Source organism: Mucor mucedo (assembly GCF_025094135.1).
Source record: "Mucor mucedo strain NRRL 3635 chromosome Unknown EV154scaffold_20, whole genome shotgun sequence".
Taxonomy (NCBI): Eukaryota; Fungi; Mucoromycota; class Mucoromycetes; order Mucorales; family Mucoraceae; genus Mucor; species Mucor mucedo.
In genome coordinates this window covers 13,437-35,151 of record NW_026252304.1, presented here as the reverse complement: position 1 = coordinate 35,151, position 21,715 = coordinate 13,437, and the positions used below count along the sequence as shown (strand labels likewise).

The 21,715-nt window shown below is 36.4% G+C and overlaps 5 protein-coding genes across 5 annotated transcripts; 1 reads left to right on the top strand and 4 right to left on the bottom strand.

Moving 5' to 3' along the window:
* Window positions 1-3,427: 3,427 nt before the first annotated feature.
* Window positions 3,428-4,057, bottom strand: EV154DRAFT_415881 (uncharacterized protein; the record flags this gene model as incomplete). The annotated part of the gene is made up of 1 exon (XM_051595704.1): window positions 3,428-4,057. The coding sequence occupies one exon, from the start codon at window positions 4,055-4,057 to the stop codon at window positions 3,428-3,430; it is 630 nt and encodes a 209-aa protein (XP_051460369.1).
* Window positions 4,058-9,121: 5,064 nt separating this feature from the next.
* EV154DRAFT_415780 (Ion transport protein-domain-containing protein) lies at window positions 9,122-15,029 on the bottom strand (the record flags this gene model as incomplete). Its single annotated transcript, XM_051595696.1, has 10 exons — window positions 9,122-9,827; window positions 9,886-9,980; window positions 10,037-10,382; window positions 10,438-10,514; window positions 10,566-10,908; window positions 10,959-11,033; window positions 11,422-13,313; window positions 13,412-13,965; window positions 14,026-14,370; window positions 14,429-15,029. The coding sequence occupies 10 exons, from the start codon at window positions 15,027-15,029 to the stop codon at window positions 9,122-9,124; spliced, it is 5,034 nt and encodes a 1,677-aa protein (XP_051460368.1).
* EV154DRAFT_118891 (uncharacterized protein) lies at window positions 15,022-16,401 on the bottom strand. Its single transcript, XM_051593936.1, has one exon. It carries the CDS (start codon window positions 16,199-16,201, stop codon window positions 15,125-15,127), a length of 1,077 nt encoding a protein of 358 aa, XP_051460367.1. The 5' UTR covers window positions 16,202-16,401; the 3' UTR covers window positions 15,022-15,124.
* A 761-nt stretch (window positions 16,402-17,162) lies between these two features.
* On the top strand, window positions 17,163-19,441 carry EV154DRAFT_438868 (uncharacterized protein). The gene is made up of 6 exons (XM_051596890.1): window positions 17,163-17,319; window positions 17,376-17,468; window positions 17,530-17,682; window positions 17,739-17,891; window positions 17,959-18,511; window positions 18,571-19,441. The coding sequence occupies exons 1-6, from the start codon at window positions 17,191-17,193 to the stop codon at window positions 19,350-19,352; spliced, it is 1,863 nt and encodes a 620-aa protein (XP_051460366.1). The 5' UTR covers window positions 17,163-17,190; the 3' UTR covers window positions 19,353-19,441.
* An 80-nt stretch (window positions 19,442-19,521) lies between these two features.
* Window positions 19,522-21,602, bottom strand: EV154DRAFT_118820 (uncharacterized protein). Its single transcript, XM_051593935.1, has 5 exons — window positions 21,189-21,602; window positions 21,034-21,137; window positions 20,617-20,981; window positions 20,078-20,558; window positions 19,522-19,986 (listed from the first exon to the last, which is right to left on the bottom strand). The coding sequence occupies exons 1-5, from the start codon at window positions 21,570-21,572 to the stop codon at window positions 19,545-19,547; spliced, it is 1,776 nt and encodes a 591-aa protein (XP_051460365.1). The 5' UTR covers window positions 21,573-21,602; the 3' UTR covers window positions 19,522-19,544.
* Window positions 21,603-21,715: the final 113 nt, after the last annotated feature.

Here is a 21,715-nt window from a genome sequence, read left to right as displayed (position 1 = left end):
AGCTATACTTCCACCAGACTTCCATTGAGACCCGACTTGGACACACTGGCCCTCGCGTCAGTCTAAGCCTTGTTGCCTCTTGGTGGCTATTGACTCTATTGACTCTAGAAATAGGCGGTTTACTGACTTTTTTTTTTTCATCTAGATTCACATCGAATACACCCATGGCTCTCTATTAGAGAGCTTTGGGGAGCCAAATTTCAATTCAATGTTTTCTCAAAAAAGGAAAAACCTTGGTCTTCAGCTCCGATGTAGCACAAAGCAATGGATGGGAAACAGGGAGGAAATAAATCCAACGCCTTTTTGTGTTATTTCGTTTCAGCGAATTATATTGGTTTATTTTAGTGATTTTTACGAAATTTCGTCATGATGATTTCCAATAAAGCTATTGCATTCTCTTATTTTTAAACGCTATCTTTTGTCTACTTTCAAAAATAATAAACCTATTTCATATATTTCAAATGACTAAAAACAACGACACCTCAAAAAACTCCCCACCTAAAAAACACTACCGAGAATGGACAGACCGAAGAGTTATTGCTCTTGTCGATGCCATGATTGCATATCATCCATATGATAGAAAGAAGCTTGAAGTGTCAGAGGCAAAAAAAGCCGTTATGAGAAACGTTAACGAAATAGATAGAGATGCAGCAACAATTTATAGTTGGAATACCTTTCAATTGAAGATCAGCAATTTGATCAAAGAAGTTACCAAAAAGCAGTTGTATGACACTACGTATGGCACTGGAAGTAACGATTCTGAGACTTACCTAGAGCACAGGGTAATGGAATTGAAACTGAAAGTAAGCAACCAATTTAAATTATATAACATCATATGTTAATATGTTACTTAGATGGAAGAGAGTAAGCAGTTGACAAGTAAGACGAAGGAGGCCGAAACCAATGCTCTTTTAAAGAAAAAAAGAGACCAAGAAGCTTTGGTAGCAGCTTCAAAGAAGGGCAAACATGCTGTCGGTCAGCAAACCAACACGAAGCAGCTGGACTTTTCATCTCTTGAAAAAAATGAATGTGATGAGGAAGCCATTAAGGATAAACAAGCAGCTTGTGTAAATCCCGTTCCTGGATTGAACAGAGGCATTAAACGCTCAATTGAGAACCTGGAACAGGACAGGTTACAAGAAAAAGATGCCATAAAAAAAATGGGTCTTAAAATCGATATAATTGAAGACATGATGAAGACTGTTATCAAAAAGCAGGATGACAATGAGAAACTATTACACCAAGCCCTCAAAGGTCCCGTCCCTCAACATCCCTATCTTCCTCATTCAATTGCACCTGTCCAACTTCCAAAGCAAGACAATATAAAAAGCAACAATAAAAACTGGTTTATTATGGCCTTATTTCATCAATATATTCCTCTAATGTTGGCGGTTCTATTCCAAAATATTTACTCGTTTGATTACCTCCATTGACACAGATGTGAACATTTTTAATGAGCGTTGCAACTTCATAAAAAAGACCACATCTGCTATGGAGTATCTTCTGTTTTGGCTTGTATCTAACAAAAGAAAACAACTTTGCAACATGGTTAAACTCCCATTCTACTGCGATTCTTACTGCTTTCATTGAATCATTTACATCATTTTCTGCAGCAGTCATTTGGGTGCCTAATATTTGCAGTTACTTATGATACGTAATTGTATTTTGAAACCGACAGTAAACTATTACCTGTTCTGAATGGCTTTACCAATCATCTATCTTCTCTATATGCAGGATCTCCGTATATTGCGTATATCCTTTCTTCAATGTGAGAAAAATCAAGGCATTGATGAAGATCAACGATTACTTCACTTGTGTCAAACATGTTTTGGTCATGAATAGCTCCAGCAAAGGGGCCTGCTAGACTGGCCGTAATACCATCAGGCGTGACAATACTTTGGTATTTTAAACCATGACAGCGCTATACGTAAGAGAACATAATTTTGGAAATTAGAACAAGAAACACATATCGATCATGGATCATTAACCGTGTGCCCATTAAAAGTAGATCTTTGGCCACGGATGGGTCTAGCAACCGCGACCAAAGTGCCATCTATGAAACCCACAATATTATCATATAGAGATCCTATGTAAGTGATAGGTACAATTCAGCGCATTATTAATAACTATATAATATATTTAGCATCATGTTTACCTTTTGCTTGTATGACAGCTGAAAACATTTGAAGATTGAAAGGATTCAAATGTTTCTTATTAAATCTGATACCTTCGTGAAAGTTGTCATGGACCATTTCAGTCATACCATTGAAAACAACATCGATAGTTGTTTGATTAATTCCAAACAACATCTCAAGATCGGGAAGGCGATTCGGATACGCTTGTCTTCGTAGCATTATTCCTAGACACAAGACTCGGCCAAACGAGAATCGATGGCTTATATCATTCGTTCTGAAATAGATACGTTCAGGGAAGCACATTGTTCTTGCTATGTATTTAAGTTGAACATGCGAAAACCTAAAAAGATCTATGCACATCTTGTCATTTAACATCTCGAATTCCAAACGTTGACCATTATTAAAGAAGCCTCGTACATCTGGACGTTGAAGTATATCGTCTTCTAACATATCTTCTCCGTCATTTTCAGCAATAATAGAGTTGTTTCCGTTATCAAGAATTTCTTCAGTAATGTATTGATCAGACATAATGATAAAAAAGTTTAAGTAAAAAAAGAGAAACTAAAGTATTTCGTTATGTCATTGAAAGACGTAATGTTATTGTATTTTTTTTTGGCACTTAAATTTTGATGTGAGATTGATTCGAAATATGTGTAACAAGAAAATTTAAACGCAGAACTGAATTGAGACAAAAATCCCCCAAAGCTCTCTAATATTAAAGAACTAAAGTAATTAATTATGTTATGCATGATGGGCCTTACATCACATTTATTATTCTTCAATATCATTGGACGAAATATGAAACTTGATTGAACTTTAATTTTCTTGATGCTATTTTTGCGTCAAGAATGAAGAAAAAACATCGAACTTGAAATTTGGAAATCACTTGAGCCCCCAATCATATTTTTTTTTAATTATTTGACCAAGTTTTTTCATTTTCATTAATATTAAAAAACCGCGTTAAAGGTAAAAAACCAAAGCCCGCCTACGCAAGGCGATGATTTTATTTTAAAGAAAAAGAAAAAAAAATGAGGAAAAATCCTGCTCTTTTTTTTTTTTCTCTCAATGAACCTAGCAAATGAAATTGGAATGAGTGACAGCCGAGTCGAAGAGATCGTTGAAGAAATGGACATTGATGAGGTTTCTGCTTTTACGTATGGCAAACTACTGCTTTTAGCTGATGATACTTTTTATTAAAAACTAAAAAGTGAATAAATTTATTTACAATATGAGGGGAATAATCATAGAATACATGTGTAATACAGGAAGGTAAACCTTTAATGGCGAGGACGTTAAAATGGATTTTCGCGGTTCCTGTCTACTGATTTCTCCATAATTGCCTTGATTACCTTAGCATCTAAGGCGGGTTTAAATGATTCTTCGACACGCAATGCATTGCTAGTATAACATAATTTATAAATGACGTCTACAACATGATACAACTTGTCAAGATAGGGTATAAGTTGAGGTAATTCATCCAGGGAAAGGGGAAAACGAATGCAATCTAATTCTGCAACCATTGAAATATCTTCCATAGCCTCGCTGATGTTGAATTGAATGTTTGTACCAACGGCCATAATTTGAAACATATGCTTTCTGTTGTAATTAATGGTGCCAGCCTTTAAAAATGTGCATAGCCTGTGAAGATCCATATTTTTTTTTCTATGGTTTTTGGAATGCTTGACCGGTTTTACTTCGAAATATCCAATTGCCATCGAGTCATTCTCAACGATTCCATCCGGTCGGTTATTATTTGAATCGGCGTCTGTATCAGAAAAGCAATTTGTGTTCAGCCATTTGAATATGACTTGATTGTGATCGCAGTCGAACAGCTTTTGGAAGCAGGGTTGGAGGTATCTCGTGCAAAGTTCGAACTCTTTGCATTCTTTTTTTTTATTTGAAAGAGGAAGCAACTCGACCATTGACTTAAAACACTGCAGCAATCTAATTATAGTTTGATCTGTGTTGTTGATGATCATATTTAAGATCTTGCCCTCCGCTTGTACCCTCGACAAAGTACCACGGTTTATGTCGTTGGCAATATTAATTAAAGTCATAATGGTATCGACTGGAAATTTCTGATAATTGTGATAGGAAAGATGAAGCCCAACCTTACATCTCAGCAATCACACCATATCATATACCCAAAGTTATATCAAACTTGGTAAAAAGAACAAAACTTGCAGCACCCCATATTCAGTTGGCTGAAACCAAAGTTATTATACATGTCTTGACATATAGTCTCTATAGGCTCCTCAAAATACGATTTGTTCGAAAATACGGCAATTGAATACCCTTATTATTGCCATCGAAAAAAAACTACAGTGACTGGTATAAATAATTACGGAAAATTATCTTGCGTGTCAATCTGCTTACATAGGGCTTCATCCTTTCGAAATTTACAACAGTATGTTCAGAGTCTGTTGTGTACAGTGAAACTTGGGATTCTTGCGAAGAGATTGGCTGCTCTTCGGATGACAAGCTACTAAATAGATATTGTTTTATTAATACTTTTAAGTTATTTGAGTTTATAATAGGACGTTGGAAAAATTACCTTGTTTCCGATTGCTTTTGTTTTTTATTATTTGAACTTTCAACATCATCACTTAGTTGTCTATAAATTTATTGATGGTTAGTTTCAATAATCAAGAATATAGGATGGAGGGTATGTTACCTTTTATCCTATACAAACGAGACGTTTTTTTTTTTTTTTTTTTTTTTTTTTTTTTTTAGAGTGAGTCAAAATGTTGCCTATTTTTTATAAAGTGAACAAATAAATACCTTATTAGTAACATGGGCATCTCCATGGAAGGTGTTGACAAAGGTTGATGTGTTAATTGTTTCAAAGTTTATACTTAAAAGTAGAGAATGTTGCATAAATCGCGTAAAATTAGTTTCGGTTTGCAGAAGAAGTGATGGTGATATGCTTACGTCGATTGGTCAGAAAAGGATTCAGAAGGGTTGAATCATTTTCTAACAACTTCATTAGCTTTTGTTTCTAATCACAAAGCATTTTTCAGCGACCCTCCAGTTTTGCCTCCAGTTTGTTGCTGTTTCATTATCGATTCGGCTTAAATTTTGTGGAATCGGCTTAAATTTTGTCGAACCGGCTTAAATTTTGTCGAATCGAATCAAAAAGCTGCTGATATAACTTCAAACTTTTTTTTGCTTGAAGTTAAGTTAACAGCGTTGGAGAGACTCCAATCGCCAAGAGGAGTTTTCTCGAAATAGCACATGTTCTGGGGAAAAAGTAAAAGTGTTATAAAAAAGCGTTTTTTTTTTTTTTTTTCTTCTTTTTTTTTACTCTACCTCATCGTATGCTTTCACGCGCGGGATGGCCTTCGAATAAGGATAAGACGTCATGATTCTTTTCAAGTTTGCCAAAAACGAAATTCGATCCCGGAGTACCTTCTTGATATGTAAAGGCAAAAAAGAACAAGCCTTTACACACGTACCAGTTTTCGACAGGCCGAGACACACCTACGGTTTTTTAGAGTCGCGTGATCCATTTTTTTCTTACGTGGCGCGTATTTATTACTTCTCTTTAAGATGAAGATGTTATACAGCATAAGAAAATAAAAGAAGATGAAGAGAAGAAGGGAAGGAAAAAAAATGTTTGAATGGTTTTATTTTTAGATGATAAACAAGAGCTGGCTTATGTCAGGATGATTTAATTGTTTGTTATTTAATCAGAAAATCATGTGAACGAGTTTATTTACGCTTTTCTTAAGAACAACCAATTTTTCCTTATGGGCAGCCAAAGTGCACGTAGTCACAACGTAAAATCTGTGATTTGACTGTCCTTTAGACCTGGAAACAGCAATATATAAGCAAAAACAATATAATAATTACGAATAAATGCATACTGAACGATTTATACTTTTTTCGACAATTCTATCATCACTCTTTCGGCTTTGAGCTCGTTTGATCTTAATCTTACACAGAAATAGTAAAGTAAAGTCCAAATGAAAAGCTGAAAGTAAGCTATAACACACACACATACTGGTGTAACATTTTTTTTATGATAAGTTTGTTTCAAGCTCAAGATGATAAGTTATGTCGACCTCTTGGTGTCTACTAAAGTATCATAAGCCGACATTACGACTACGCGCACCCTGTATGTACCTAAGAAAAATGGCTCTCCCTAAGAAAATTTGGCTTTCGTTTTTTCGTGTCTTTTATTCTGACTTCAGAGACGAATTTCTTTCGAAGAAAAAGTGGGAACCTAGTCTTTTATCCTTAGTGGTATAAATTTAAGAAGCCAAACAGACTTGTTTAACTACCTAGATTGAAATAAAAGACGTTCAGGTACAAAACATATTATTTTATTATAGTACAACGGCTATTCTATAAATAAGTCAACATGACTGTGTGTCAGACAAATGTATTTAACTTTGCTAAATTCGCAATTGCGTCCAACTGTTATACCACTCTAAAAAACAGTGCCAGAAAATCCTGAGATTATACTTGAAGGCATAGTTTAACACAAAACTAAATCTTTTTTAACATATTATTTTTATTATTTGGAAATCTCTGAATCAATGAAATTATTCGCTGCAGCACATTATCCGTTTATTTTGGTGGACATGCCATTTTTGTACACACTATTCCATGGCTAGAACAACTACACGTATTACAATCCATCTTAAAACTACCAGCCCCATGGTTTTTTCGGCATCTCGCAAGCGAATATTCCTGCGCAGAAGCAGAACCAGTTTGAAGTAAGACACAAGCCAAGAGCGCAATCAAAAAGATACTTTTCATAATTTATAATAATGCCACATTAGCTCGATGTCTGATAATAAGAGCCCTTTTATAACAAATTTAAACGTTTGTTCTCCTTATTATGTATCTTATCCCTTATAATAAAAACTGTCCGTTTGCTTATATAGTAAGAGAACGATTATTCAAAAAAAAAAAAAAAAAAAGCAGGAATAGAGTGTACGAAACACTCATAAATTTCAGAGTGGGATCCTAAATATGAGAACCACGTTAAATCATACTGATACATATAATTCAACCTGTTCTATATGTAATTTGAATATAAGCCTGACTTATTTCTACAAAGACGTTAATCGTAGCTAAATTATCAGGAGAAAACATTTTGAAAGATTTGCAGTAGGGTTTACTCCTTGCATTAAATTATGCATTTCCAATCTGTTGGTATCCAATTGGGGATAGAGCCTCGTAACTACGAGTCAAAGACGGTAATTACCATATACATCCAGATACAACTCAGAAATATTTTGAAAAAAAAATTACGACAGTTTAGACATAGTTGTAAGGATTTCTCGAATTTTATTCTTTATATTATAGTGTATCTGGAGTTTATGGAGCTTAGCTACGTTCATTAGAACGACTGCACTTATTTTGGTAATAAAGACGATGCATAAAATACCGTTATTTTTAGGTGTCTTTATCCAGTCTGAGTTCAAATACATCTACTGTATAAAGGAGAGCGATATTCTAGGTAAAGGTGCCCTTAAACCGAAAATAAATATTTGTCAAATTCTGTGGCTGACCTTTATTAAAAAAAATACTCTCAGCAGCAGATATCATTATTTTGCGGAAGTAATGAAGCCGAGGAATTCGAATTAACTTGATAATAAAAGCTATCTCAATTAAAACCATACACACTTGGATGCAACCTATACCTCTATATTGTGCAACTGCTATACCTCTAAAGTATTGGCATAAGTACCATATAGATATTTGTAGAAATAACTGGGCTGTTACATACAGCTCTATTGTGTTTGATTGAGGCAATACAAGAAAAAAAATAGCCGAAAAAAAAAACTAATTCTAAGACGCATAGCTAAAAAAAATAAAACTCTAAAGACAACGCTTTTTTTTTATTATTTGTCAATTTTATCATATTGCTTTTTAGTTATCAATGAAGAAATTTCACTTGATCATTTTTTATTTTGGTCAACACAGATTGTCTGTGCATACTATTCCACGGTTAGAGCATCTACATGTATTACAATTAATTATGAAAGCCTCAACGCCACGGTCTTGTCGGCATTTTGCAAGTGAATATCGCTCTGCTGAAATGGAACTGGATTGAAACAAGACACAGGATAGGAAAATTACAAATAAGGTGGGTTTCATTTTTACTATGATAATAAAAGGATGGTTCAAATAAATCCTTTATATACTTGACCGAAAAGCATTGGCTGATTCATGATGCACATCATATGGTATAATGAATTGCTTGCTTACCCATATCTATTAGACACCCCTTAAAAACACAATGTTACGTATAAATAAAAGGCAGAGTAAAAAGATCCAAACACTACTAATGATGACTATATTTTATGTAAAACTGTTGTTGTTATCTCAAATAATGCAAATGAAACGTGAAAAGATAGCATTATCTATTTGCGACGAAGAGCTAAACATAACTGGATTCCCTTAGCCTTATTTATAGGATTTTATACACTGTAGCTGATGCATTATCCAGAGTGTCAATATTCATTCGGTACATATGTTATACATTATTGTGATTTCGACATTACATAATAAATCTGAAAGTCTTTATAAATATGTGTTATAGTTAGTGTCGGTTATAACAGCGTTTTCTAATAAATACTATTCATGCTTGTAAACAATCAAATTTGAGTAGGTGCATAGTTAAGATCAAATTTGTCTAATTTGATATAATTGGTGCATCCAAATTCATTGTCATTGTGCTTATTACATGACCGTCTTCATTATAACCAATGCTCTTTCGAGCCATTATAGGCTTTCGTAAATGGTGTAATTTTTATTAATTATCTCTTACTTGGCATTTAAATGTTTTCTCCTGATTTTTTGTATCCAATGCCTGGTCATACGAACCCTTGCCAACACAGAAAGTATATATATCATAAAGAGATTAACCAAGATTTTTTTTATTTACAATAGATTAAACATAAATAAATAATTAACACAATTAAGTAAAAGTGATGAGCGGGGGTATATAAAGGTGATTTTACAGGTCAGTCTCATCCCTCAGCATGTCTATAAAGAAGAGTTAGCACTGTGTATATGAGTTGCTCATATAAAGGGACCTTACCAGACCAGATACTATGGTTCATAGACTCCATCAAACCATCAGATATATCTATTGGCATTTCTCCATTTCCATCAATCAATAACCAGTTTTGCCTAGAAGCAGGGCTTAAATTAGGAAAAGGTGAATAGGGCGATAATCCATTGCCCAAGCGTCCAGAGGCTTCAAAGTCTGTCATTGGTGATGAAGGTATACTCGACGTTCCCGGGGCTACTGCTAGTGAATATCCCCCACCAGAGTATGTCGGGTCGTATTGGTTATCCATGGATGAGGTCGACATGGGGGAAACAGGGATACTTGCCGTTCCAGTGGTCATTGGTGATGATTGGGGTGTCACACCCGAGACATTATCAATCACAATACGGGGAACATTGGCTGATGATTTCTTTTGCCGTTCTTTGGGTTTATTCAAAAAGTTGATGGGGCTGTCCATTTGAGAAGAGGGCGAACCAAATTCAAAATGACTAGAGTTCGTTACGCCCAATTTCTTAACTTCATCTTCGTCTCGCTTCTTCCATAACTGTTTGATAAAACGTCTTTTCTTAATTTGTGAAATAAAGAAACCAGCAGCTTTTTCTAAATGATATTCTTGAGTAAGCTGTTCGATTTTTTCTAAGCGTGCAATAAGTGGATCAAGTCTGGCAGGGAAAAAGTGAGTATTTAAACCATATGTAATTTTTTTTTATTTAGACTAACCTTAGGGATGTTGAGATGTTGATAAATCGATATGACATGATTGTCAGTACGCTTGCAAAAGGGATTCCTCTTGACGTTTCTGTTCTCAAAATTTCCTAAATCACAAGATAAATTTAATATCACCGTTTAAACAACGTAAATTTGAAGTTACCTTGTAATAGAGGTTATATTCCAGCCTCTTTTTCCTAGTCGCTTCGACATCTAATTTACTAAGACACTTGTTCATTGCTTTAATGTCAACATCCAAAACTGCGTTGCTGTATCCACTACTGTAACCACTTTTGACGCCAGGAGATCTTGGACTAGCGGAAGCAGAGATGGATTTCTCACCAGTCTTGGATCTTCTACCGAGATTAGTAAGATTTTCTATACTGAACGAATCGTCATAAATTTTAAATGTAAACCGGCCCGTCATTTTTCGAAGTAGTTTTGCTACATCTTCTTTTTGGATGTATCCTGTTCCTTGTGTATCAATATCTGCCCATGCATGTTTGAACCTAAACATGAAATAATGAGACACTTTAAACCTGTCGACAGTTTGAATCAACTTACATTCGGAGATCAGCTTTTGTGATATTAGTGAACCGAGTTCTTGTCTCATAGGCGTATTCAAAGTTGCTGATGATAACCTACAAAGAATGTCAGCAACAGCTCGCATACTAACCTAAAGTTTCACTTACCGCTGTAAACAAGTTCATAAAGATATGTGTACAAACAATGTAAAACACATTAAACAAAAAGTATGCCCAAAATGGTGATCCACAATCATCTTCAAGATAATTTGAAGACGCAATACAGTTGGGATACGTGACGGTATAATCCACAATTATAGCATTCCAAGCTTCTCCTGTTGTCGCACGAACAAGTAATAACAATGCATTGCCATAGTCCCGAAAGTTTGTATGCGCGGTACCGTAGATACCATATTTTGTTAGGCCGAAAAATTCCATAAATAACATCGCAAACAAACACATGGAAACCATAAACACCGCCGACACTTGGATGATGGAAGGCATCGATTTACTATAAATAAATGAGTATCACTCTCCGTAAATTCTAAAGATAAAACTTACGCAATAGTATGATAGAGGGTTTGAAGGGAATCAATGCCTTCGCCGAGACGAAAAGCAGCCAGAACTAAACAGTATCTTTCCACCCGTAATGTCCACAAATCAGGCAACGCGAAACGAAGAATCAAGAGAAATAGGGCACTAGTGGCAATTAAACAATCAAACCAGTTCCATTTGCTGCGAATCCACTAAAAATAAAAAAATAAATCAGCACGTTGCTCCATAAGTCGAAGCATACATATAGCCTACCTTTTTCCATCCTAGACCGAGAAGTTTGATGATGCACTCCACCACATAAACAATTGTGAACACCAAATACAAATAGTCTACCAACGTAAGTTAAAAAAAACATATATAAGTGACTGATTGTCCATATCTACCTTGAGTTTCCTGAAGCCAAGTAGGCTCATTTTTAAATTCACTAGCGATAGCAATAATATTCAAGCAAATAATGGTCATCATAAACCGGTTAAATTTTCCATGCTTCTCAATCACCAAATCATGACAAAACCGTCCAATTTTTGTCTTGGGTTTTAACACCTTGATAGTCGGTTTTACATTTGCTAATAAACGTTGGAGATCACAATACTGTCTTTGAGCGGTTGTTAGCGTTGTAATGCCACTTCTTTCTTTGAATTTTTCAATGATTACGCCGACAAACAATTGAATGGTTCCTTGCGAAATAATCATGAAGACGATATAGAAAATACTATGATATACTGCCTTAGGGCCCCAATTAAACTGTGGCTGATAATCCGGGTCATCTGGTGTACTCATAGCACTAAACAAAGAGTCGACCCATCCTTCTGTGGATGTCAATGAGAATAAATGCTGTAAAGCCGAAGGAAAGTTGTCATAGGAGTAAAATCCGTTTTCCGGGTTCTGCCATACACGCGGAATCCACATGTTGACCTCGATGTCGTCGTCGCTACTGATATTGTTGTAATATTCACCAATACATTCTCCTCGCGTTAATACCGAATCGTCATTACATAACCACATTAGACCACCAAAAATGTTAACACCATAAATTGAAAATGGGATCAACACTAAAAACGTGAATATCAATGCATCCAACATGAGAGGGAAAGCATAAAATAAGGATACAAAAATGTCACGGACACCATTAAAGTAACGGATCAATCGTAAAATACGAAGACTACGAAATGTGCTCAAACCTCGTGGTGCTTCTTCAGAACCCATAAAAATAGTGATGATATTCAACACGATAACGCAGATATCTAACTGATTCCAATGATTTCGCAAATAAGCATTCGGTGTTAATAAAAATCCATCTGCAATAATACGGATAGCCAGTTCTAGCAAAAATACCACACTGAGAGCGATTTCTATAGTGTTGTACGTCTCCTGTTTTAAAGTATCTTTTCGAATCAGTCTTGTTGAAGGTTCGTCTAGAATTACCATGAGAATGCTGACAAACACACAAGCCATTACAATCCAATTGAAAAGATTTTGTTTTTCCGCTTGTCCATTATCGCTAGAGCCTACTAGTTGCTTACACCAATATCTGACTCGACTTCGGGTTGAAAAGAGAAATAACGAGCTAACAACAGGCGTACTTTCCCTTACGGCTTCACGATTTTCCTCAGCAGCAATTATATCGTAATCCTCGGGTGCCTCTTCTGCATCCTGCATAAACGGATTTATAGGAGCTGCTTTTATACTCGTCTTTTTTTGAAGAAATGGGATACGCTGTCTAAGTTTGGAATATAAGACTGTAATTTTCCTTTCAATCCATGTTGGCGTTTTCAGTTCTTCTCGATTAGGTTTGGTTTTTGGTAAATCAGTCAATAATTCGGTCAAATCGGCTTGTGTCAAGGGAGCTGTTAAATTGGCTGGTAATTTTGGTATCTGAACAGTCTTGTTTTCATTATGATAATAGAAGGGTCGAAACAATTTTAACAGAATTGTTTCGGTTCTGTCTGTGTCTTTAAATCTATGTCTATGAATGAAATCCTTGATTTGGTAATGACGTATATAATCATCGCTTAATTCAAAATTCTCTAGAACGACCGCAATGTAAAGACCAGACATGATGTATCTACCAAATGCAAAATAAAATGATAAAGCGATGGCAGCATAGATGGATCCTTGCCCGGTTTGACTGGCCATAGCATTATATAGTACAGCTGTCCATGTTTCACTAGTATAGACTACAATTAAGGAAACGAACGATTCCCAAAATGTATCAAAACGATTACCGGATTCCGAGATATCTAAGACATCGCCGTAATCACCACCAAACATCTGCATAAATACCGTAGCACATAACGCGGTTGCCAATACCAGAAAGACCATGACGTAGAGTACACTTTCACCCGTTCCTAAAGCAGCAGACTGATGAAAAATGGTTTTAGTTACTTCGGTTTAAATCAAAATGTATGTGTGTGGGTGTGTGTGGGTGTGTGTGTGTATTTTGAATGATAATATCTTACTAGGAGACTCCTCACACGAGGTATACAAATGAATAGCCGATACATTCTCAGTATCTGAAAAATTGTTAGGTACTTGTACACCCAAGAATCTTGAATCATCGGCAATTGTATCACGCATGTGCTGATGACCAAGAACAAGTCAAATAAATTACGTTTTGTCGACCAAAAATTCATCCAGCTTGCGGCGCCCACTGTTCTTAATATAATCTCGACGGCAAAAACAAACGTGAAACTTGTTTCCGCATTATCAATCAACTCCAGTAAATGCTCGCTGGCATAAAATGACCGGAGGCACATGAAGACCATATCAAACAATACCAAGAATCCTCCAAAGTAAAAAAATGTCCTACTCTTCACTAGCCTCACAATCCACCACCTCAGTTTTACTCGAGTCATACCGCGTCCCAGCTCCTCTGGTGGGTTATCAAACATCCACATGGCTTCGTCATCAAGTCCCTCAGCATCTCGTAAAACTGGGTAGCCTTTCTTCTTTGCAGTAAATGCACTCACAGAGCTGACGGCACGAACACGTGCAAACGCCGAAGTGATAACAGCTAAAAATAAATTACATGTTAGTCATTCACATCAATGACCTGATACTCTCGTCACCTTACCAAATAGTAAAAACGTTAATACAAACGCGAGAATATAGACACCCAGACAATAATATAAGGCAGCAACAGTTGAATCTGCATCTTGTGTTTGATACATGAGATCGGTCCACAATTCCAATGACACAAAGGTATAGACACTGAGTAATGAAAAGAAAATGTTGTCGTAATTAACAAATCCGCTTTGCGGGTTATTGACTGGGTCTTCCATACAAATTTGGCCTGCATTACATATAAATCCATGGTACCCCGGATAACTTGTTTCACCCGTTTCCAGATTGTAAGCACCTGTAATTGTGGATCCATTCATGTATCCTGAGCAAAACCGAGCGGGTTCTACTAGTTGCACTATTAAATTAATTAGAGACAAAGGGACCAGAAAGAATTTTAATCTGTTAACACTTACAAGCATTATCAGCACCAGTATAATAACACCGTCTAGAGAAAATGCCCTGAAAAGAGATGAGACCAAAAAGGGCAAACAAGAGCAAAAAGAAAAAGATCAATCCAGAAACAGCCAATAAAATATCCCAACTTGTTTCTAATGATTTTAAAATGACTGCAGTACCGGGTAAGATGGATAGTAAATGAATAGGTCTTAGAGCACCTAATGATTTAAACAATGAGATATAATGATATCCATATATCATGAACACAAAATCTACCCAATATGAAAGCACTGAAATTGCATCCAACACGTTTCCAAAACTGTTTAAATAAGCCCGATGGTGTCTGATGAATTCAAGTTTGGATGCAGTTTCATTTTCATTTGGGTTGCTGTCTTGCTGTACAGGCAAAAGCTTGCTTCTCAAGTATGTCCATAAGGAAGGTGGGGTGGATGTAGGCGGCAGCACAAGTCCATATGAAATAATTTTTCCGATGACTTCAATTGTGTAAATGGACTGGATGAAAAAGATTGGATAATGTGTCCATTGGGCACCAAACACCGTCTTTTGCTCATTTGATGTGATGGGAGCACAGGCTAGAAGGAACCAATGAAGTATCATTAAAAAGAAAATACATGTTTCTACATATCTTGAAACTTTTTGTTTAACTTTTAGGGGTAACAAAAAAAAAAACGTGAGGCATCAAAAAGTATTATTTACCTATTACGGATGGTCTTCCAAACAAAGGTGCGAAATTTATTGTTTGGTGTGAAAATATACAATGAGTTTCCCTGAAGAGGGTTTGGCATAAGTGGTTCCCATGACGAAGAACTTGGTTTTGGTGGTGGTATAATTAAAGGGGCTTCGTGTAAAGACAACTTTTTTTCTATGGTGGATTCGTAATCGATTGATTTTCCATCTATGCTTGTATTGACGGACAGCCAGGAGAATCGATTGCTATTTCTGTTACTATGATTTATTAGGTTAGGTGATGCAGAAAGTTGCTGTGTTTTTTCATTGGATAGAGAGAATTTGGGCGAGTCTGGTTTCAAAATATTGACGTGCTCCTCCTGCTGACTGAAGTCAAAATTCTCTTGTTTAGATACATTTTTTGCTTCTGGTGCGCGAGAATGCACGACTCTAATCACAGCATGGTATAAAAGGTCCAATAAATAATATTTACTCTTGTTGTCAGATTTAAGTAAATGTTGATCTGGTCTTTCGTAATTCGGGCTTGGTTTCTCGGATTGTTTATCCATATAGCGATGATTAGCACTATAGGCTCGCATTGAAACACTATTGCGATTCGATGAACCGCTGATGGATGTAGCAGCATTTTTGTTATTCTTTCCTTTGGAGGATCCTGATGTACTTGATTTAAATGCATCCAGATCGTAACTCCATTCGCTGTGATGCTGAGATTTTTCGGGTTCACTTCGGTTTGAATGGGAAATTCGGGATGAATTGATACGGCGTGATCGTAGGCCTGATAAGCGATCATTTGGTGTGGATATCCCTAAACCTGCTGTTACTGCACTACTTGGCGAGAAATAATCCTGTTGTTGGCTGTTCTTTTCTTTCTGTATCAATAACCGATCCAGTTTGTTTTTACGCTGTAGTAAGTCCTTGGTTAGAGGCAAAGCCGCTGTGGTCTGACGTAGTGAAACATTCGTTGGTTCGATAAGGGAGCTGGAAGTGGGTTCTGTCAACACAATTTGCGGAATGGGACTCATTGACGCATCTGCTTGTCGTTTATTTCCATTAATATCTGGCTGCCCACCAGAATCAGGCATGTCTTGTTAAAAAAATGGTTTTTTTTTTCTAATGAATGTGAAAGAGGAATGAAATAACAAGAATAAATAACGAGGAAAAAGAGAGACGTTGTGACTCTTAATTAACGTTTGTGTGACACTATATTTGTCTTTGATCCATCATCTAATCTCCCAAAATAAACAAGCTGCAAAAATGGATTATATAACCACTTGCTTGCAGCTGCTCATTAAACTCTGGATGATACCAATGCTGACCGATTAGCTAAAATGCATATCTGCCGAGTGAATAACTCTCTAGCTTGGACCTACCAATTTAGAGTTTTCGTTGCCTTCCGATCAGAACTTCTAGCCGAGTCATATGCTAATGTTTACATAGTTTTAGTATGTGATGATGTTTCATCGATGGTCCTCCCAATTATTGTAATAAAAAAGTAGTGACAGCTATGTTATGAAATACTATCCAAGACAGTCCATATATTTAAATACTTTACGGATACATTTATCAAATTAACGGTTAAAAGGAATTCGGTTTTATCTATAAATACCAAAATAAGCTCCCTGTATAAAGATATTTTCGCAGCTCGGGTACCACTTTTTTTTTTAACATAGAAGCTTCGTAATTTGGGCTTTTGTTATTTGCTGAATTCAATAAAAGGCGTCCTGCCAATATCTTGTTATGCGTATTTGTTTGTTGATTGGGATTATACGTAGCAACAGGCCATAAAACTCACAAAAACATTCGTCTTGTAGTTCGTTCATGCAGCAAGATAAATTACATGGTCTATTCGTGGAATTGGGTTTATATAAAATAAACAGAAATCGATTTGAAATTAATCAAAATGCAAATGATGTTGAGGTGGCACTAATCCAAAAAAATATAAGTCAATCAAATGTGGACAAGAGTTACCCCAATAAAACACCGCCATCAGGCAGCAGCATATACAAATTCGCTGCTTTAATTATATAAAAAATGCTTTCTTTTCGTACAAAAGCTTTAAATATCGATTAAAATGAGACTGGCCATATATGGCTGTGTATCCTCTATACTGGCTATAGGTGTGGTACTATCAGCAATGCATCAACGTTCTAACTTTTATGCTGCATGTATTTATCTTTCGAAATCAAGCGCCTGTATGATGGTAAAAGTCTATCCATATAATAAGTGTTGAGAATGTCCTATTAAATAGTCAATTAGATTCTTTTAAATATGGGCTTAATTGTCTCTCTCTTGTTTGGTAAAGGCCTACAAACTATTTTCTTTGGAAGATTAAGAGCAATTGAAGTTGAGGTAAAAACAAGTTTTTCGTTTTTTATTCTCGAATGTTGCTAATGATAAGAATAATAAACAGCATTTATATGAAAGGTCGTGGTACGCAGTAACAGAAACATGTCTTGCCATGACCATCTTTCGAGAAGAATTCGATTTGCAATTCATTGTTGTGTTCACTACTTTATTATTCTTAAAAATATTTCATTGGTTATGCCAAGATCGCGTTGAATATGTAAGTTTCTGTTTCATAGCCTCATTCTCTTCTTTTGGACTTAAATATCCCATTAGATGGAACAATCGCCAACGAATCGTGTTACATTCCATCTTCGTATTGTGAATCTCCTGGCAATACTTTTGATAATTGATTCCGTGTTGGCTAACCATGCTATCAATGTGACACTTACAAAAGGTCCTAATATGATGATTATGTTTGGGTTTGAAGTAAAAGCTTACTAACAGTATGACGAATGACGTGGCACTGACTCTATCTTTTTTTTTCTCTCTAAAGTACACTGTACTTATCTGCACAATACTATCAATTATTGGAAAATATGTGTTGAATGTGATTGATTTACGAAGCGAACAAACTTGGGAAGGAAAATCAATGTTTGTGTTTTACTTGGATCTTGTTACGGATTTTTTCAAGCTTGTCACCTATTTAGTTTTCTTTTTATACATTTGCTTCAATTATCAACTCCCCCTCCATATAGTCAGAGATGTATACGTGACTTTCCGATCATTCGTACAAAAGTGCAGAGATCTTTATCGTTATAGACGTGCTACACGCAATATGAACGAACTTTACCCCAATGCAACAGCTGAAGACTTGACTCGCTCTAGTGATAGTACGTGTATTATTTGTAGAGAGGAAATGCAGATTGTTGATACCACATTGGATGAGGATAACCCAGAGGCTGCAGCGTACAGAGGTGATACGGATCAAAATTTGGATCAGCCCAAAAAACTTCCTTGTGGACATATCTTTCATTTTCATTGCCTGCGTAGCTGGCTGGAGAGACAACAAACCTGCCCTACGTGTCGCCGATCTGTATTGGTAGAGAGTGAGTATACGTTTTATTTTTCTTTCTTTTTTTGTGGTATTTATTTAAATGCATGATAGACAATACTCCCACACCAGCACCGGTAGTAAATGAACCACAACCCTTTGGGCAACAACCACAACCCTTTGGGCAACAACCACAACCTTTTGGACAGCAGCCACAACCTTTTGGACAGCAACCACAACCTTTTGGACAACAACCAAATCCTCAGCATCAACAACAGGGACAAGAGCATGCCCAATACCAGCACACACCCCATTTCCAACAACATCCTCAATACCAGCAACAACCACAGCCACATCAAGCACATCCACATCTTTTTGAGCAGCATCCTGTATTTAATCAACAGCAGCAAGGAGGAGGATTTACAAATCATTTAGGTTCATCATTTAATGTACTCACACCCTCTACGCAACCGAGCCCCATACCTGGCCTTATTCCATTAGTACCTATGGGTGCATTTCATCAAGATGGGGACTTACCTATTCCATTACCTGCTAATTTATCAGACGCAGAATTGAGCACATTATCTACTGTTACGAGAGAGGCCATGGAACAACGATTGAAAGTGCTGGAGACAGTGCAGAACCAAATTTTACAGTCAATGCAAACGCTTACACAAGTTCTGAGTGTGATTCCTGTGCCACAGACTGATGGTGTGCCACAGGCTGAGACGCCAGCCGAAACACAAGCTAAAGCACAAGGTGAATCATCTTCTCTTACGCCGAAAACTACAACTTCTACCGCAGCATCATTAATTGAATTAAGCGATCCTGAAGAAGAAATGAGTAGTAGACGTAGGGAGAAGATGCCATCTTCAGACAACGCAACAAATATTTAGTGTATTTAATCCACCCATTCCCCCCCCCACACACACACACACACATATTTTGCACTTTTTATTAATAAATTGGACATTGTGTTAACTGTACAGGCTTTTTATTGAAATGGAATAATGTTGATACATGCAAGTAAGTGGTATTATAATTAATTTTTTGCTTCCTTTTTTTTTTTTTTTTTTTTTTTTTTTTTTTTAGACAGGATCAATAAAGACACATTCGTAAAGCTCTACCAAGTGCACGAGCCCATTATCAAGGACAAATGTACTTGGCAAAACAATATCCATTGCATCTCCTGTATCCGAGGTAAAAATGATTTGTTTTGTTGATCCATCTAAATCCACCATGGATGAGATTTTTCCGTGAGTTGAAAACAGGTTCATGATACGATCACAATAGCAATGGAGAACATCCGTTTTGGGTAATCCAATGAGTACGCATGCCTTTGAAGTGCCGTGTGGCTTCCAACGCTTCATGGGTTTATATAATGGTCTATTACCATCTATGCCACATAATGAGTCGTATTTCACAATTTCCGCTATTTTCTTGTACAGAATCTCGAAACATATACCACTATGTAACACAGTGAAGGCCCCTCTCAACACATCTCGAAATCTTTCGCCATCTGCCCCAGCTCTAACATTAAATAAAAAAGATGAGATTTAGCTTTTCCCAAACCCTCACTCGAGATATATTCATGAATAGTTGTATGTAACCATGTACTCACGCTATGTTAGATTTCACCATAAAAGGGTCCTCAATGGCTATATCATTTTGCTTCCAAACCGACTTTATAGCGGTCTTGCCGCCAAATTTGAGAGAGACAGCGTATTTTTCATAGTCAAATTCATAACCGTAATAATAAAAAAAGTCGATAAGCAACTCTCCCACACTTGATTCGTTTTTTGAATGCCAATATAACTTGCCCGTATCCGGATTTTGTTGAACAAAGTAAGGTGTTTGTGGTTGTGTATTATCGTAGGAAACGCAATTATGGTATCTAGCTGCAATCCCCACTCTTTCTGATCCATAAATCACTGTATCCCAAAAAGGTTTATTGGAAGCACAATCGGGTATATAACACTCGTCATCATTTCTGTTGTGATTGATATGCTGTAAATTGGGAATAACAGGTGTATCCAACTGTGAAAGATATGCTAATGCCATAATGACATAGCCGTAGTATCGCACACCATTTGAAATTTGAGCTATATTTATATCGTTCTTTTTAAACATCCATGTATACTAAAGCCTCATCTAACTTACATGCAAATATGTTTCGACCGCGACCAAACACTTTGATGGCGTACAGAAGAGGTTGTACACGAGGATCGAGTGTCAAATAATGGCCAATCAAGTTTGTACTTTCAGTGAATATTCCATTGTTGAAATTATACTCGATGGTTGCTTTATCAAGCTTCGTGCGCACCGAGCCAATGTCTTCACTAAAATGAAACTTATCTCCACCGTGGCGATAAAATATATCGATGGCCACATCGATGCAGTAAGGTTCATCATTGTTTCCACGGTAGGGATCTTTCGAAGTAACTAGTCGGCTTAAGTCAGGTTCGTCCATCTCAATACATATATTGAGTGGTGAATTTAAAAATGACACACCATATATATGGGAACTACATAATTATTAGCCATGTGATAGTTTTATCGTAGACTTGAATTACTAACCCAAATGGAATGAACTTCATGTAATGGCAAGGCCAATGTTTTCGGAATATCGATCGCACGTATTCGACAATTTTATCTCTTGCTTCGTCAGCCAATGGACTAGGCTAAAGTAAACAGTTAGATCGCTGTTTTATTGACATGTTTCACTGCCTTACTTTTTCCAATAGACTTAATTCGGCAGTAAGGCTGCATTTGTTGTAACTTCTGGGGAAAAATACGTACAGTAATGGATTACCGTCAAGCTGAACAAGATCAGCAAAAAGCTTCTTTATATAACGCGAATCGGTTATATATTGTTTATAGTCGAACTTTTCGATAGCGAGATTTGCACCCAGTTCGGGAAAAGCTTTGAGCTGTTTGACGAGATCGAACAAATCGTGTTGATTCCAATGATGTTGATGTATGACATATGGCTGCCAAGGTAAACGACGAACAGTCAAGTTTTTGTCGTGCAACAACCTCCGAAAATTTCCATAGTCTTCGAGAAGAGTACGTCGAAACATCTTTTCATCCTTCGACCTTGGATGCTTTAAATTCATTGTTGCTATTTTATTTTATTTTTTGGCGTGAAGAAAGACAGATAAATCTATTTCGAGATGCGCAGTCCATTTAAATAAATGTCCCGGGCACGCGTTTGTGCATAATCGTGAATTTTAAATTAGTGTTTTCGTTCCTATTGGCG

Bases quoted from the DNA above. Each gene is read 5' to 3' on its own strand.
- EV154DRAFT_118891 (XM_051593936.1), bottom strand. From the start codon at position 16,201: ATGCCTGATTCTGGTGGGCAGCCAGATATTAATGGAAATAAACGACAA.
- EV154DRAFT_438868 (XM_051596890.1), top strand. From the start codon at position 17,191: ATGAGACTGGCCATATATGGCTGTGTATCCTCTATACTGGCTATAGGT. The intron at 17,892-17,958 runs GTAAAAGCTTAC...TTCTCTCTAAAG, and splicing joins TGATTATGTTTGGGTTTGAA to TACACTGTACTTATCTGCAC. The intron at 18,512-18,570 runs GTGAGTATACGT...AATGCATGATAG, and splicing joins CCGATCTGTATTGGTAGAGA to ACAATACTCCCACACCAGCA.
- EV154DRAFT_118820 (XM_051593935.1), bottom strand. From the start codon at position 21,572: ATGAATTTAAAGCATCCAAGGTCGAAGGATGAAAAGATGTTTCGACGT. The intron at 21,138-21,188 runs GTAAGGCAGTGA...TGTTTACTTTAG, and splicing joins AATTAAGTCTATTGGAAAAA to CCTAGTCCATTGGCTGACGA. The intron at 19,987-20,077 runs GTGAGTACATGG...ATTTAATGTTAG, and splicing joins ATGGTGAAATCTAACATAGC to AGCTGGGGCAGATGGCGAAA.